Source organism: Pseudochaenichthys georgianus, chromosome 1 (assembly GCF_902827115.2).
Source record: "Pseudochaenichthys georgianus chromosome 1, fPseGeo1.2, whole genome shotgun sequence".
In the NCBI taxonomy this organism is placed as follows: domain Eukaryota; kingdom Metazoa; phylum Chordata; class Actinopteri; order Perciformes; family Channichthyidae; genus Pseudochaenichthys; species Pseudochaenichthys georgianus.
Genome location: NC_047503.1, coordinates 37,248,985 through 37,261,898, shown reverse-complemented (window position 1 = coordinate 37,261,898; position 12,914 = coordinate 37,248,985). Strand labels below are relative to the sequence as shown.

Here is a 12,914-nt window from a genome sequence, read left to right as displayed (position 1 = left end):
AATATATGACCCAACACACACAACTGTAGGTCACACTCAAATACACCATCACTGAATATAAGATTTGCGAGATAATACATAAAACATTCTGGATGTTAAGTTTACAGGACTTCACATGTTTCCGTGAGAGTCGAAGAGTAATGTAATGTCTTCCCAAAAGGTGCACACCACTAAAGTCAGAACACACACTGCCAATTCATCTTAGTTGTGTAATTTAGCCTACCGTTGTTTGGAAAGCAAATGTATTGATACTCTCTGTTCTGCAAGTGGAATCTTTCTCTTCCCTAGAGAGACATGTCCAATGTGAAGTGTTTGTTATGTGGCGGGGTCACACGCACTGGAGAACAGGTGTCAGAGAGGATTGTGCAGCAATGAAAATGATAAAGTCCAGCAGACCTGCTACAACCAATATTTCAACCCATTTTTAACATTTCCCCGAGCCACACTCGGCTCAACACTCATCCTCAATTTACTGTGTTTAGCTCGGACTCCTCTGGAATGCAAACAGTGTACATTTATCACTGACACAAATCCCCTCTCCCTCCCCCACACAAGATAGCACACTCACAAACATAAACATATATTTTCCAGTACATTATTCATGCTTTAGTTTTGACAAAGTATGAGATAAGAGAAAACAACAAGGCAGACAAAACTATAAAGATTTATTGGACAAAATTAGCCTGAAAATTGTGCTTTCAAAAACGCTCAACAACTATAACTTGGTCTCGTAAAACATTTTGATGATAAGATTTAATGTATCCTGCATGTACAGCGGGGCAGACGACACAGTGTACTAGCAGATACATATGAGAATGTAAGAACAAAGCTTTGTTAAATTCTGTAGTCAAGTGTATAGATGTGTGGAAATGGTGAGCCGAAAAGTGACCACAGCGTTCTCGGAGAAAGAACAGCCTCTCCTGCAGATGTGTGTGAGGCCGTGAGAGGCTGCAGCAACGTGACGAAGGCGAAGGTGGGAGCAGAGAGAAGAAGAGGCTCGTCTCTCTCCACCAGTGCATCCCATACATCACTGCAGCTCGGCTCTCTTCTCCTGCTCATCAACAAGTCGTGAAGGATGAGAGGCGCCCATATTGTCCTGACAGCCGTCCGCCGTGCATTCTCAATCACACATTATTACCACATTCATATTCATTTCCATTGACACGCGTCCTTTCCCTCCGCTCAAATTAAACCAAAGAGGATGCAGAAAGGGAGGGAGGGAAGGGGACGATGGAGAAAGAGGGGGAGTTGATGATGAAACGCCGGCCTAGGCCACAGCTCATTGCATTCCAATTTGCATGCAAATGGTTTAGTGTGAGAGCAGGGCCAATATCATGAGGAGTGAACTGGGGCAGAGGCGGAGGAACAACTCGAATCTGCCGTCCAGGGACGCGCCGCACACCGCCGCCATGAGTCACACAGATGCCAGCGGGATTCATACACAAATACGCACAAAAAAATCTTTTCATGCATATATAAGCTCACACTATGTAAAGAATGTACGTGTGTGTGTGTGTGTGTGTGTGTGTGTGTGTGTGTGTGTGTGTGTGTGTGTGTGTGTGTGTGTGTGTGTGTGTGTGTGTGTGTGTGTGTGTGTGTGTGTGGTGTGTGTGTGTGTGTGTGTGTGTGTGTGTGTGTGTGTGTGTGTGTGTGTGTGTGTGTGTGTGTGTGTGTGTGTGTGTGTGTGTGTGTGTGTGTGTGTGTGGACTCTTTCACAGTCATAAAAGACAGCCTACCTATCAGAGGGTCAATTTCCACAGGAAGTTGGTACTGCTGGTCCTGCACCGTTGAGCTCTGATGACCTGACAGAGAAGAAGACAGATTGGATTAATATTGTAATCATGTGGCCTTGTGAAGTCGATGCTGGCTTTCTGTTCATTATAACCACACTGAAAATTATAACCATAAAGTCACAGCCCAAGAGTTCTCCCGCAAATTAGACATCAATTATGTCAAAGAGCTACCAAGGCCACAGACAATATGGGTCTGTTATGGAAATCTTAGACCTAGTCAATACTGTGGAGATACACAGGTCAGAATGATCAACAATAAGAGTTGTCTTTCTGGTTTTTTTATTTGAATATATTCAAAGACACAGGTCTCACAGAGTATAGGATAGTCTGCAGGAGTGTGCACAATAGTCACAACATAGCAAAGCTTATATACAAGAAAGGGCGGGAAGACAGTTTCCTCAGAAATCTGCTTTCACATTGTCTCATATTGTTATGGGACTTTGTGTGAAGAGGAGTAGTTTCAACATAGTCTGCCAAATCCGCTCTGTGGCCTTGAAGCGCTTGGGACTAAAAACCCCTCATTAGAGTATGAAGAGAAAACAGCACATATCGGGAAATGGAATAGTTGTTTTAGACAACGCTTTTAGAAGCATATAAGGTAACATAAGAAATTGCCACGACAGGTCCTTATGCCAAATATATATATGCTATAAAATGCATGCATTTGCACAAGCCTATCACTGAAGCTGTAAGCATGTATTGGTAAGATGGTACTAACAGACGTATGCGTCATCAAGTGTTGATGGTAGAATTAAAATAAAATGTCGTTCAGCATTTTGGTAAAGGCAACTGCTGACGGTTTATGATAATGTTAATTTGTAATCAATGGCTTAATGTTATTTTTGATTAAGCAATTAATTGTTCAGTCTATAAAAATGGTTAAAATCAGTAAGAATGCCACAATATTTCATAATAGAGGTCTTTCTATGTCTGACAATGCCATCTCCATCTGAAGACTATATCTGACTTTCTTTTTAGCTTCTAAATGTCAGGAAAAACTGAAGAAATACTCCATGATTTCAATCTAAATTTACAGAAGCTGACTCAAACCATTTATCTTACCGAATTGTTCATTAACTATGTGCAATGATCATGAGCTGCACCCACTCCAAAACAAAATGTGAATAATGTCTTTCAACATTTTCATAGACAAATTCTTCATTTTTATTGTTGAATGTTGAATTGATAAATAACGTAAATGTACTTTCATCTGCTCACAGCCACACAAAGACTCCAGTAAATCCATGCAATTAATGAAGTACTTCTGAACAGCAGACATCGTGTTTATCATACCAGCTCACTAAACCAGTTGGCTTAATCAGTCTGTGGTGCGCATGGATGCGGCTGTATTCAACTCAACCGACACGTCTTCATCCTCATACATTCACAGATATCAAATGCAATGTTTCATCCAGGGTTCAGATGGATGCTGAGTAAATAAGGTTTAGTGAAGTGAGAGGCTGATGTATGGAGTCGGACGTGAGCCCTAATGCTGGCTGCTGCATGTGTCACATGTGATACTGCTATCCAGTAGACACAGTCAACCATCTCCCAAATCAACGTCCATCCTACAGAGACGAGACGGGTCAATTCTCGGGTAAATTAGGTGCAGAGTATGGAGGACAGAGATGAGCAAATGTGAAGATGATTGTGTGGTAGCAAAAGATTGTATGTACTGGCTTTGAAAACCCTTAAAGGTCCCCTATTATACTGTTTTTCATCAATATATTATAAGTCTGAGATATATACAAACATGTCTCTGAAGTGTTTTGCTGAAATACAGAACATTGTAGCATCCCATAAACCCCTCTGTTTCAGCCCTGTTTCAAAAGTGCTGATTCTCTGTCTGTTACTAGATGAAAATAAGGAGCCCCTCCCCACGCCCCTCTGAGAGAGATTTGGTTGAAAAGAACACAATGGTGCTCTAGGAGGAGATTCAGGTGATAAGGTGGGAGGGGGTTACCTTGGATGGTGATTGGCTAATGGTTACACAAGCCAAATCACAAAGTGGCCAAAGTCTGATCAGCTCATTTTCAGACTGTTTTTTATAGAAATGGATCAGGACAAAAAGTGAGCAAATATGTTTTCCTGAAACTTTCAGAGTCTCTTTCCACAGAAGGGACACATGTTGATGTATAAGAGACATGAAAAAGTGGATTTTGCATAATAGGTGCCCTTTAAGGTTCATTTGGTGCAGAATCACAATGGCATACAAATGTGAGGATTAAAGTTATTCCACCTTTTTCAAAGCAGAGAGACAATGATGAGTGCATGGACACACTTGTCTTACCTGTCAGTCCATACCACTTGTTGACAGCGAAGATGCGGTTTGCAGTGACGGTGATGATGGCCGGTGACGTCAGGCCCGCCTGGGTGTTGGCTGCTACGTGGGTCACAGGAGAGTTGGATGGGAACTTCAGCACCATGATAACATCCTGCTGCATCTGCTCCGTAAACATCAGTGGGGTCTGCAGGAGAAGATACTGTTCAGGACCCCAGGACGGACAACGGGATGAAGGGAAGAGGGGGAAAAAAGAGCCGACATATGGAGCGGCAGACAAAGAGCAAATCAAAAAAGACGAGAGAAGCAGTCGCAGCCGGTGTTAGTGAGGAACAAACAGAGGGAGAGGGAGGAAAAGAAGGACAGAGAGAAAGTTAGGAAGCTTGAGCAGGAGAGCAGTAAGCAGCACTCGAGCAGCACGGGTTAGGAAAAGAGGTTAAAGGCAAGAGATCCCTTTTGAAACGGTGTGAAGGGGAAATTAGGAATGGAAAAAATCTCAAATAGATTTTTCACCTGAAAAGTGAATACATTAAAGTGTGACAAAAGACAAAGCCTTCCAATATGTTTTAAAGGCCTTGTTCAGTCAGAAATGTTTGTTCACTGTGCAGAATTATGGATTCAGAGTTTTACACTAGTAGCCAGTTTAGATTGTCCATTGAGTGGAAGAGTGGACGTAATTGAAATGTTTTTTTTGCAAGGAACATTACATTTTTTCCTGGAAAAACAGATCAGACGCACATTATTTATTTTACAAATTCATGTCCAAAGTATTTACTGTATATGTTTTTAAATGTCTGCAGTCTGTCATAAATACACAGTGTTAGTAAGTGTAGTAAACAGTAATGTTTTACATTAAATCCAGGTTATTCTTCTGCGTAAAACTGCAGCTAACCAATATATTTATTATCAATGCATCTCAATAATACATTTCCTATTAATCGATGGAATTTAAAAATGAACAAGAGAAACTAACCCGTTATCCCGACTTTTTTTTTTTTTTTAAATTGAGAAAGTTACCGGTGCGCCAAGGAGGAAGTGGAGCACACAGGAGACAACCATTTCAGTGCAGACTGTTATGTTTATGTGGGGAAATTACAGTGCATACATTATTTGAGATATATTTCGTACTCGGACTTAATTTTACAGACAGGGGCTCCGTACTTAAACTCTAAGGCAATATCATTTCTGTCTAAAATCGTTGAAATACAATTGTACTTGCATTATAATAAGCTTGTAACTTTAGCATAACCAATAGAAAAACCAACAATGCAGTCCTAACAAAAAAAGTGTTTTCATTGACACTTGAAACCGTGTCCCTGCAGACGGGAGCTCATAGAGCCATTTACAAAGTGTTTGTACTAAGCAGCTCTAACACGAGGCCATTTTCCTGCTTGCGTGTGAAGAAGAAGAACATCAGTGTTAACATCGGGAACAGACCTGAGTAAATCCGGTGTGTCTGACAGCTAACCAGACGCACTGACAGTATCATTACCACCAGCACGGGCGGATGCAGACACTCTGACAACACACTCACATGAGAGGATGGGAGAAAGTAGAGAGCATGAACATGTAAAAGCAACGAGAACAGGGCGTTCTGCGGGAATACTGACGGGTGGGGAGGGTTAGAAATGCGTTTGAATAATGGCCTCTGAATATTATGTTTGAAAACTATACATGGCAGAGCAAAAATAAAAACATTTGGGAATGTGCGCATGAGTGAGGCGGATTCAAAGCCTTGCCTGAGTTTGTGTCTGAGTGTGTGTGCGCTGGGTGGTGGTCTACAGCCAGCTGTCAGCGCCACAGGGACACCACACTAATAGGGACTCATGGGGCCCGGGCCCATCACAGGCAGGCACACTGACTGCACTCCCTGGCCCTTAAAAAGCCGTCACTTCACTGCTGCTGTTCATTGCCCTCCTTCGTTGATCTCCTTTTCCAGCTCAGGTAGAAAAGCTGGCTGGGACCCAGGTTTCCAGCACAAAGCTGTGCCTTTCCCCGCATACCTCTCACTAAACACACATGCACACAAATGCTTCTGATCTTTCCCTTTCACACACACCTCTCTAATGACGAGAGAGGAGATGCTTTCAAACCCTAGACTTTATTTTCCCACAGTTTTAAGCGGAATACAAAGAAAGTGGATGGCAACATGAGGATGAAAAGAGAAAGTCAAACATTATAAGAGTTACATGAAGCAAAGCAGAGTGCCTACTTCAGGGCACACCAGAAGTCAGAGAGGGCATTAAGGCAGCACAATGGATGATTCTGGAGCTCAGCTGGATTCTGACCCATATTGTATGGTAGTATGTTCTGAAGGACTACAGGTAAATATGTGTGAGTGTGTCTTTGAGATTATCTGCCAGTACTGTATGTGCGTGATTACTCACCACCTGCATGGCTGAGCTTCGGGGTGGGTGTGGCTCGATGAGCAACTGGCAGGGGGTCTGTCCAAAACTCCTTATTTGAGACTCCACAGCCTGAGGGAAAAAGAAAAAGAAAACGTTTTCCTCAAAAACTAAAAAGTGCATAATGTAAAAGTAAAGCCATTGCAATCAGGGGAAAACATATTGCATATCATAAAAGGGACAGTTTTAAAGAATAGTACTATCACTACAAAAGTAGCTAGATATTGGTACAAAAGTACATTTCAGCATCTATTTACAGAACAAGAAAAACTAAAAATGGTGATTTTGGCTGATCAATAAAATTAATTAAAATTGATGTAAAAACATTGTAAATTGTATTTATATATTCTCTTCTCATACCAAATATTGTTTCATACATCATTAATACTCAACAATCTGAGATTAGTGTCTCGACAAAAAGAAAACAAAGACATAATTACAAAAACTATTGCGGCGTAGGAAGAAATGCTTCCACTGTTGATGCACACGTCGTACATATAAACATACTTTCTCACTGTCTGACACACTCCCTCTCTCACACACACATTTACACACATGGACCAATTTATTCTCCACAACCACACACAGAATCAGAGGAGGGCCAGGACAGGAGGGCTTGTAGGCTGGTTAGGTGGTGTTAATGAAGAGGTATAGGACCATAAATGTCAGAGCAGACGCTGGCCGAGCAGCCTCTGGACATCATTACACAGCTCACTGTCAGGCCGGCCGGGCGGGCAACACACACACACACACACACACACACACACACACACACACGCGCGCACACACACGCACGCACGCACACACACGATGTAGCAGGCCCACACCAACGTGTCCCATACTCTGCACTTTATACTATTATCATCAAAGATTGCAACTGAAAACGTTTTTGTATTGAGGACAATGTTAAAAACTTTTTCAGGATTTATTTATTTTTAAAAAAGGGGAAATAAGGAAAGCCAAGATCAAACTTCTTGTCATGTCCAATAAACAGGCAAAAGACAAACATATTTACTTTCAAATTACATATTAAGAAAGGAGCAAATTCTCACATTTGAGAAGCTGAAACTATTATTTAATTTATATTTGAAAAAGATATATGTAATAAAAAACACAACAAAAAACATCTGGTTACAGATCCAATTCACAAAAAAGTGTTGCATGCATGTGCAAGGTCTTGTAACTGTATACACTCTACACAATGAAAAACAAACAACAACCTCTGACACATGTAAAGTACAGAAAAGAAAAGAATGCAAGATAAGTGTCTGTGGGAATTGGTAGAACAACATTAAGCAGAAAATCTCCCTTACAGCTTGATAGATGTTTATAAAAAAGGACAGGCAGAGAGAAAGTGGCCAACACAAAATGATGACAGAGCGTCAGTGTGTTGGTGTGCACTATGACTGGCTGTGTGGGAGTGACAGCTTGTGTAGGCTGAGACGTTTGAGCCTGACTTGGCGAGGCCTGTGAGAATGAGCTCATGGCTGAGGCCTGCATATGGGATTTCCATGAGAAAAAGGTTGGGAAGTTAGTCCGCTCGTACCCATTGTCTGAAACTAACCGCAGAGGCGCAGAGAAGGAGCAATCTCAACTGTATATTATACGTTTTTAAAACTATTCCACACACAGACGAGGTAACAACATTTTCTATTGTAATCTTTACTAGTGAATCCCCTTATTTTACTCAACATTATGGAAGCCTTGTTAACTCTAATTTTGCACATTCATTCAGCTTTCCCCTCCGGGAGCTTAAATATTATTTTTATATCTTCTAGTAAAACAAAAACTGGTTTAATTCATCCATAAAAATGTAATTATTTTATTGGTGGTTTTTATAACAAGTATACTTTATGAGAGCTTAAATACAAATAATGACATTAACTGTATGAAGACCTAAATACCGTACTTTTCGGACTATAAGCCTCGACTTTTTCTCAATTTTTTTTGTACAGCTAACGGCCACTAGGGAACCTCCTAAATCTATGGATTGTACAGGTAAAATTAACCACCTTTAACTCTATGGGCTCTATGACCGGTCCGCGCCCGCCACCTTTAAGCGGCGGGCTCCAGCAGGAAAAGCTGGAGGCCGGAAAAGAGTGAGACAGGTAGCGCGCCAAAGTAAAAGTAGAACCGAGAGACAGAACGAGAGCAAGACAGACGGACAATTTAGCTGCTGCGGCTTATATGGAGGTGCGCTTTATAGTCCGAAAAGTACGGTACATAAAGATTTGCAAACATACTGGTCCACACAGATATGCTTCAATAATCCAGTAATGTGGGTAAGTCTGGAGTGTTACACGCGTCATTAAAATGTTTTTAAATAAAAGGCCATTCTGTTCATTCGATGATATCAAAGACCACCTTTGCACGTGACCTCATTACTGATCCTGACAGAGAATCTCAACATTTTCCATCTCACAGTCCGTGTGTTAGTGAGAGGACATCAGTGCATCATTCAAGGTCAAAGTGCCTCCCCTCTCCTCCGCCTATAGAGCGGGGCATTTTGCTTAAGCTAATGTGAGGATGAGACTCCTCAAAGCCACTCAACCTATCTTCATTAAGTTCAGCTCTGACATTTATGAGGCAGTGGAACGTTGGAAAGTGGCTGAGTCTAGGTCAGCATGTCCTCTCCCTATGCGATGCTCAGGTGATTATATGAGGGGCCATCCACAAGGCCAATCTCTTTTGGGGGCACTGGCCCGTGTCTGATGAAGGTTTTCTATATTCTATACATTTAAATGGCTCAGATGTCCCAACGTGCCCTTTGATTTACTCAGCCACTTGACAAGATGGATCTCCATGTAAAACATGCTGCTTTTATGCAAATGGGTCCGACAATATTCACTCTATGAATGGAATAAATACTACGATGGCCTTGTGTTTTTGCCAAGTCGCCTTGCGGGGTAATCTGCGTCTTTCGCTTAACATTGTCATATTTTAAAATTGTGAATCTAATGTAAAAAAACAAAAACAGTGAAGGGTTATAATCTCCAAGAAAAATAAACCAGCGTGCCCTGTGATTGGCGAGCGATGTTGGCTGAGTGTCAAGGCAGGTTCACTCGTGTGGGTATATTTCCCGTCTTCTGCCGAATTACGCAAATGCTGTATAATTCAGACGAGCTCTGTGTTTTGTCGCTGGTGTGAGAGGCTGTGGGACTTTCCGTAATCACATGTGAAAGAGGGGAAGCCCTGTACAACGATGAGATGGCAACACAGGGTGTGTTTCTCTGTATACACTGAGAGGCAACACAGATATGCATGCATGCCACGCACACGGGTGCACACGCACACACATGAATGCATCTGCAGACACACAGCAGTTCTCTTAGAGAGAGAGAGTGGGGGTACGTTTTGACTTGCGGCGGAGGCAGGACAGGAAGTAATCATGGTTTTCAAAAACACAGCAGTGGTCTCCACAACATTCCCTAATCTGTGCTGAGATATTCCAAACTCTCCCAGAACAGAAACGTACACATAAACACTCAACCGTGTGCATTTATGCTGATGAGCACGCATAAATATACAAAGCTATACACATGCCAATGGGAGCATACACATGTGTATGTACAAACATATCAAGGTAGGATCTACACAGTGTGTGTGCGTGTTAAATCGGGGTGGGTGGGAGTTAGCGGCTGCCAATACAGCGTGGCAGGATTACAGAACTATTTGCCCCAATCATCTACCTTTTCCGACCCGAACACACACACACACACACACACACACACACACACACACACACACACGCGTCTGTGGCCCCTCCCCTTGACAATGAACAGCCCCGGGGCCTGTCCTAATGCGGCCGAGCCTGGCCCGGACCACAGCTCAGGCTGAAACAGTTGTCACTCAGTGATGGTAAACTCTGGGGACATTTTCAGACCCAAAGCCCTCCGCCACCCCCAGCGCCCGGGCCTGACAAGGGCCAGGCCTGGAACTCTGTTTCCACCTTCTGCACAGACAGGGCAAGCTTCCTTCCGCACAAACACGGTTGAAGGAGAGCTTTGGCTTAGCTCACAGGGATAACACTGCTTTGGTTTATTTAACTAATTAAAGCGCTCAGACAGAGGGTGTTTTCAAAAGGTGAAAGCCAGCAGTTTGGACTCACAGCATCAGAGAGGGAGTGATTGGAGAAAACTACAAACTCCCTTTTTTACTGCTAAGAATTGAACAAACTTGCAGCATTTTTTCATATATATATATATAAATGCGTACACTAAAATATATCAAATGTGTTAAAATTAATAGAACATCATTTAAGTCTAAATTAAATGCTGGGACAATTAATGTAAATAAATAACCCCATATGTTTTCAATAAAAGCATTGATTTGTGTGTACAGCAATGCATTTGTGTGTACAGCAATGCATTTGTGTGTACAGCAATGCATTTCCCATCCACATGCACACAATCTAAACGCTTTAAAATGTGTACTTTATTCCTTAGTTATATTACAAATGTGTGTAAACCATGTATTCAGCAGCATGTATATCTAAAATCTACATTCCTGCAGTCATAAGTGGGAGGGCATGAGGGGCTATTTTAATACCACTCAAATGATATGCACCTGCCTCCGATGGTGTCCTGCATGCGTGTAGATTTATCTGTCCTTTTGTCAGGGCACAAATAGTGCTCTACCGGTGATCCAATTTTGTGGTTGCGTTTAACCAGGGGAATGGGTAATGGGCTGAGTCTGGAATGGCCGGTGCACCTTGGTAATGAATCTGCATGTCCGTGTGTGTGTGTGTGTGTTTATGTGTTTGTGTGTAGATAAAGGCCAGAGCACATCTGGATGGGAATTAGGGCGAATGAGGTGATAAATCAATGATCCAGCCCTAGTGTCCGTGATGCTCCAGTTACTGAGCATGAAGGGCAGCAGAACAGCAGAGGGACTCACCTCGGCCCCTTGATGTACTCTGAACTCATCTCCATTTAGAGCTAAATACAATTAGGGCCTTTACCAAAATAAATAAATATGGTTTATTGCAAACTTGGGTCTTGTTCTTCGCCAAGGAGGATTTATTTTTCTGGGTTCGGTGTGTTGGTTGTCAGCGGCCTCAAAGAAAGATAAAACTAATATTTTCTTGAAACTAAGTGGAAAAACCCATAGAATAGGAAGAAAAAAAAGCGGTCATGATCGCAGAATCAATTTCATTTACAGATCTCAGCAATGACTTTGTTTAGTCAACTGTTTAATTGGCTTAGAGTGGAAAAATAAAACACTGTAAAAAACTAAAATAATCCTTCAGAAGAAACTCTTTACAAAGCCTTTGGACAATACTCTGACGAGAATCAAAAGGATGTGTGCTACTTTTGGCAACACAAGCTAAACATAGGAAAGGCTAAAGGGAGCCGGGTCAATTGTCCTGCTGCCCTTTAATGCAGATTGGTGAAGTTGTCAGGCCCGTGTTTGGCAGTGTTTTTCTTTTCAGCACGGTGTTTTGTGTGGTTGCTTTCCGGCAGGCCAGTGTAGCAGTTCAAAGTCGGAGAGATGAATAATGAATGAAAGCCAAGGCGGAGGCTTTAAGGCAATAAAGTGGAACACTTGGTAGAGTGCTCTCAGACGTATCACACAGGGGAAAGGCTTGGCTCAGCAATACCTGCCAGTAGATTGTTAGCTGGGCTCTCCCGTGCCATTCCACAACCTATTTAACAGGGCTAATGGCATCAAAAATATAAAAGGCACTGAATGGACAGATGCTTTTATAATATAGTCAGATTAAGCATCCATTTGAGAGTGCAAACGCTCAAAGTGTACTTACTGTAATATGCGTTTTTTTCCATTACTCAGCATCATCCGCCAAGGGAGTGAAACCAACGTTGTAGTACACACAGTAAATGTGTATTAAATAGTGTGTGTATGCATAATGTGCCTCACCTCTCGGAGCATGGGGTCGGTGATGGAGCTGAGGTTGACGGCCCCTTCGTAGGTCAAATAATAGAAGACATTGAGAGCTCTGGTGGCTTCAGGTCCTTGCTGCTTGTAGCCAAAGATCAGATCAATCCACTGGTGGAGCTGGCAGGACACAAACTCGCTCTCCAGAGCCTGTAAATGGAAGAGAGCATTACTAGTATTGTAAATGTAAATACACACTGTACAAAAACATAATACTGCTCCCCGATCATGTTCCCCATCCCATTACTAAACAGCAGTTATCACTAATGCCCTTCAGAGATGGGTTCCTCAGAGAAAGCTGAATTGTTCTAATCGTTCCTGTGACACAATCTGACAATGATTTCCATAATGAGCAAAAAGCAGAGGTAATCCAAATCTGATCATAGGGGAGCATCAAAACATTAGAGGCGTCTTGTCGTTCATTAGGGAGCCGTTTCAGCCTCTGTCTTTGTTCTTTTCTCTGCTGGGTATGGGCGGATAAGAGCACCGTGTTGATCTTCTGCAGACGTCGACATAACGCTGAGATACAAGCCGTTTTCT

The 12,914-nt window shown here is 42.3% G+C and overlaps 1 protein-coding gene across 1 annotated transcript in view; it reads right to left on the bottom strand.

Annotated features, from left to right (window-relative positions):
- The window catches only part of lrba (LPS-responsive vesicle trafficking, beach and anchor containing), a 185,724-nt gene that overhangs the window by 14,742 nt on the left and 158,068 nt on the right, over nucleotides 1–12,914 (bottom strand). The window contains 4 exon segments of the mRNA XM_034086063.2: nucleotides 1,737–1,802; nucleotides 4,084–4,261; nucleotides 6,462–6,551; nucleotides 12,357–12,524. Coding sequence (XP_033941954.1) covers nucleotides 1,737–1,802; nucleotides 4,084–4,261; nucleotides 6,462–6,551; nucleotides 12,357–12,524 — 502 coding nt within the window.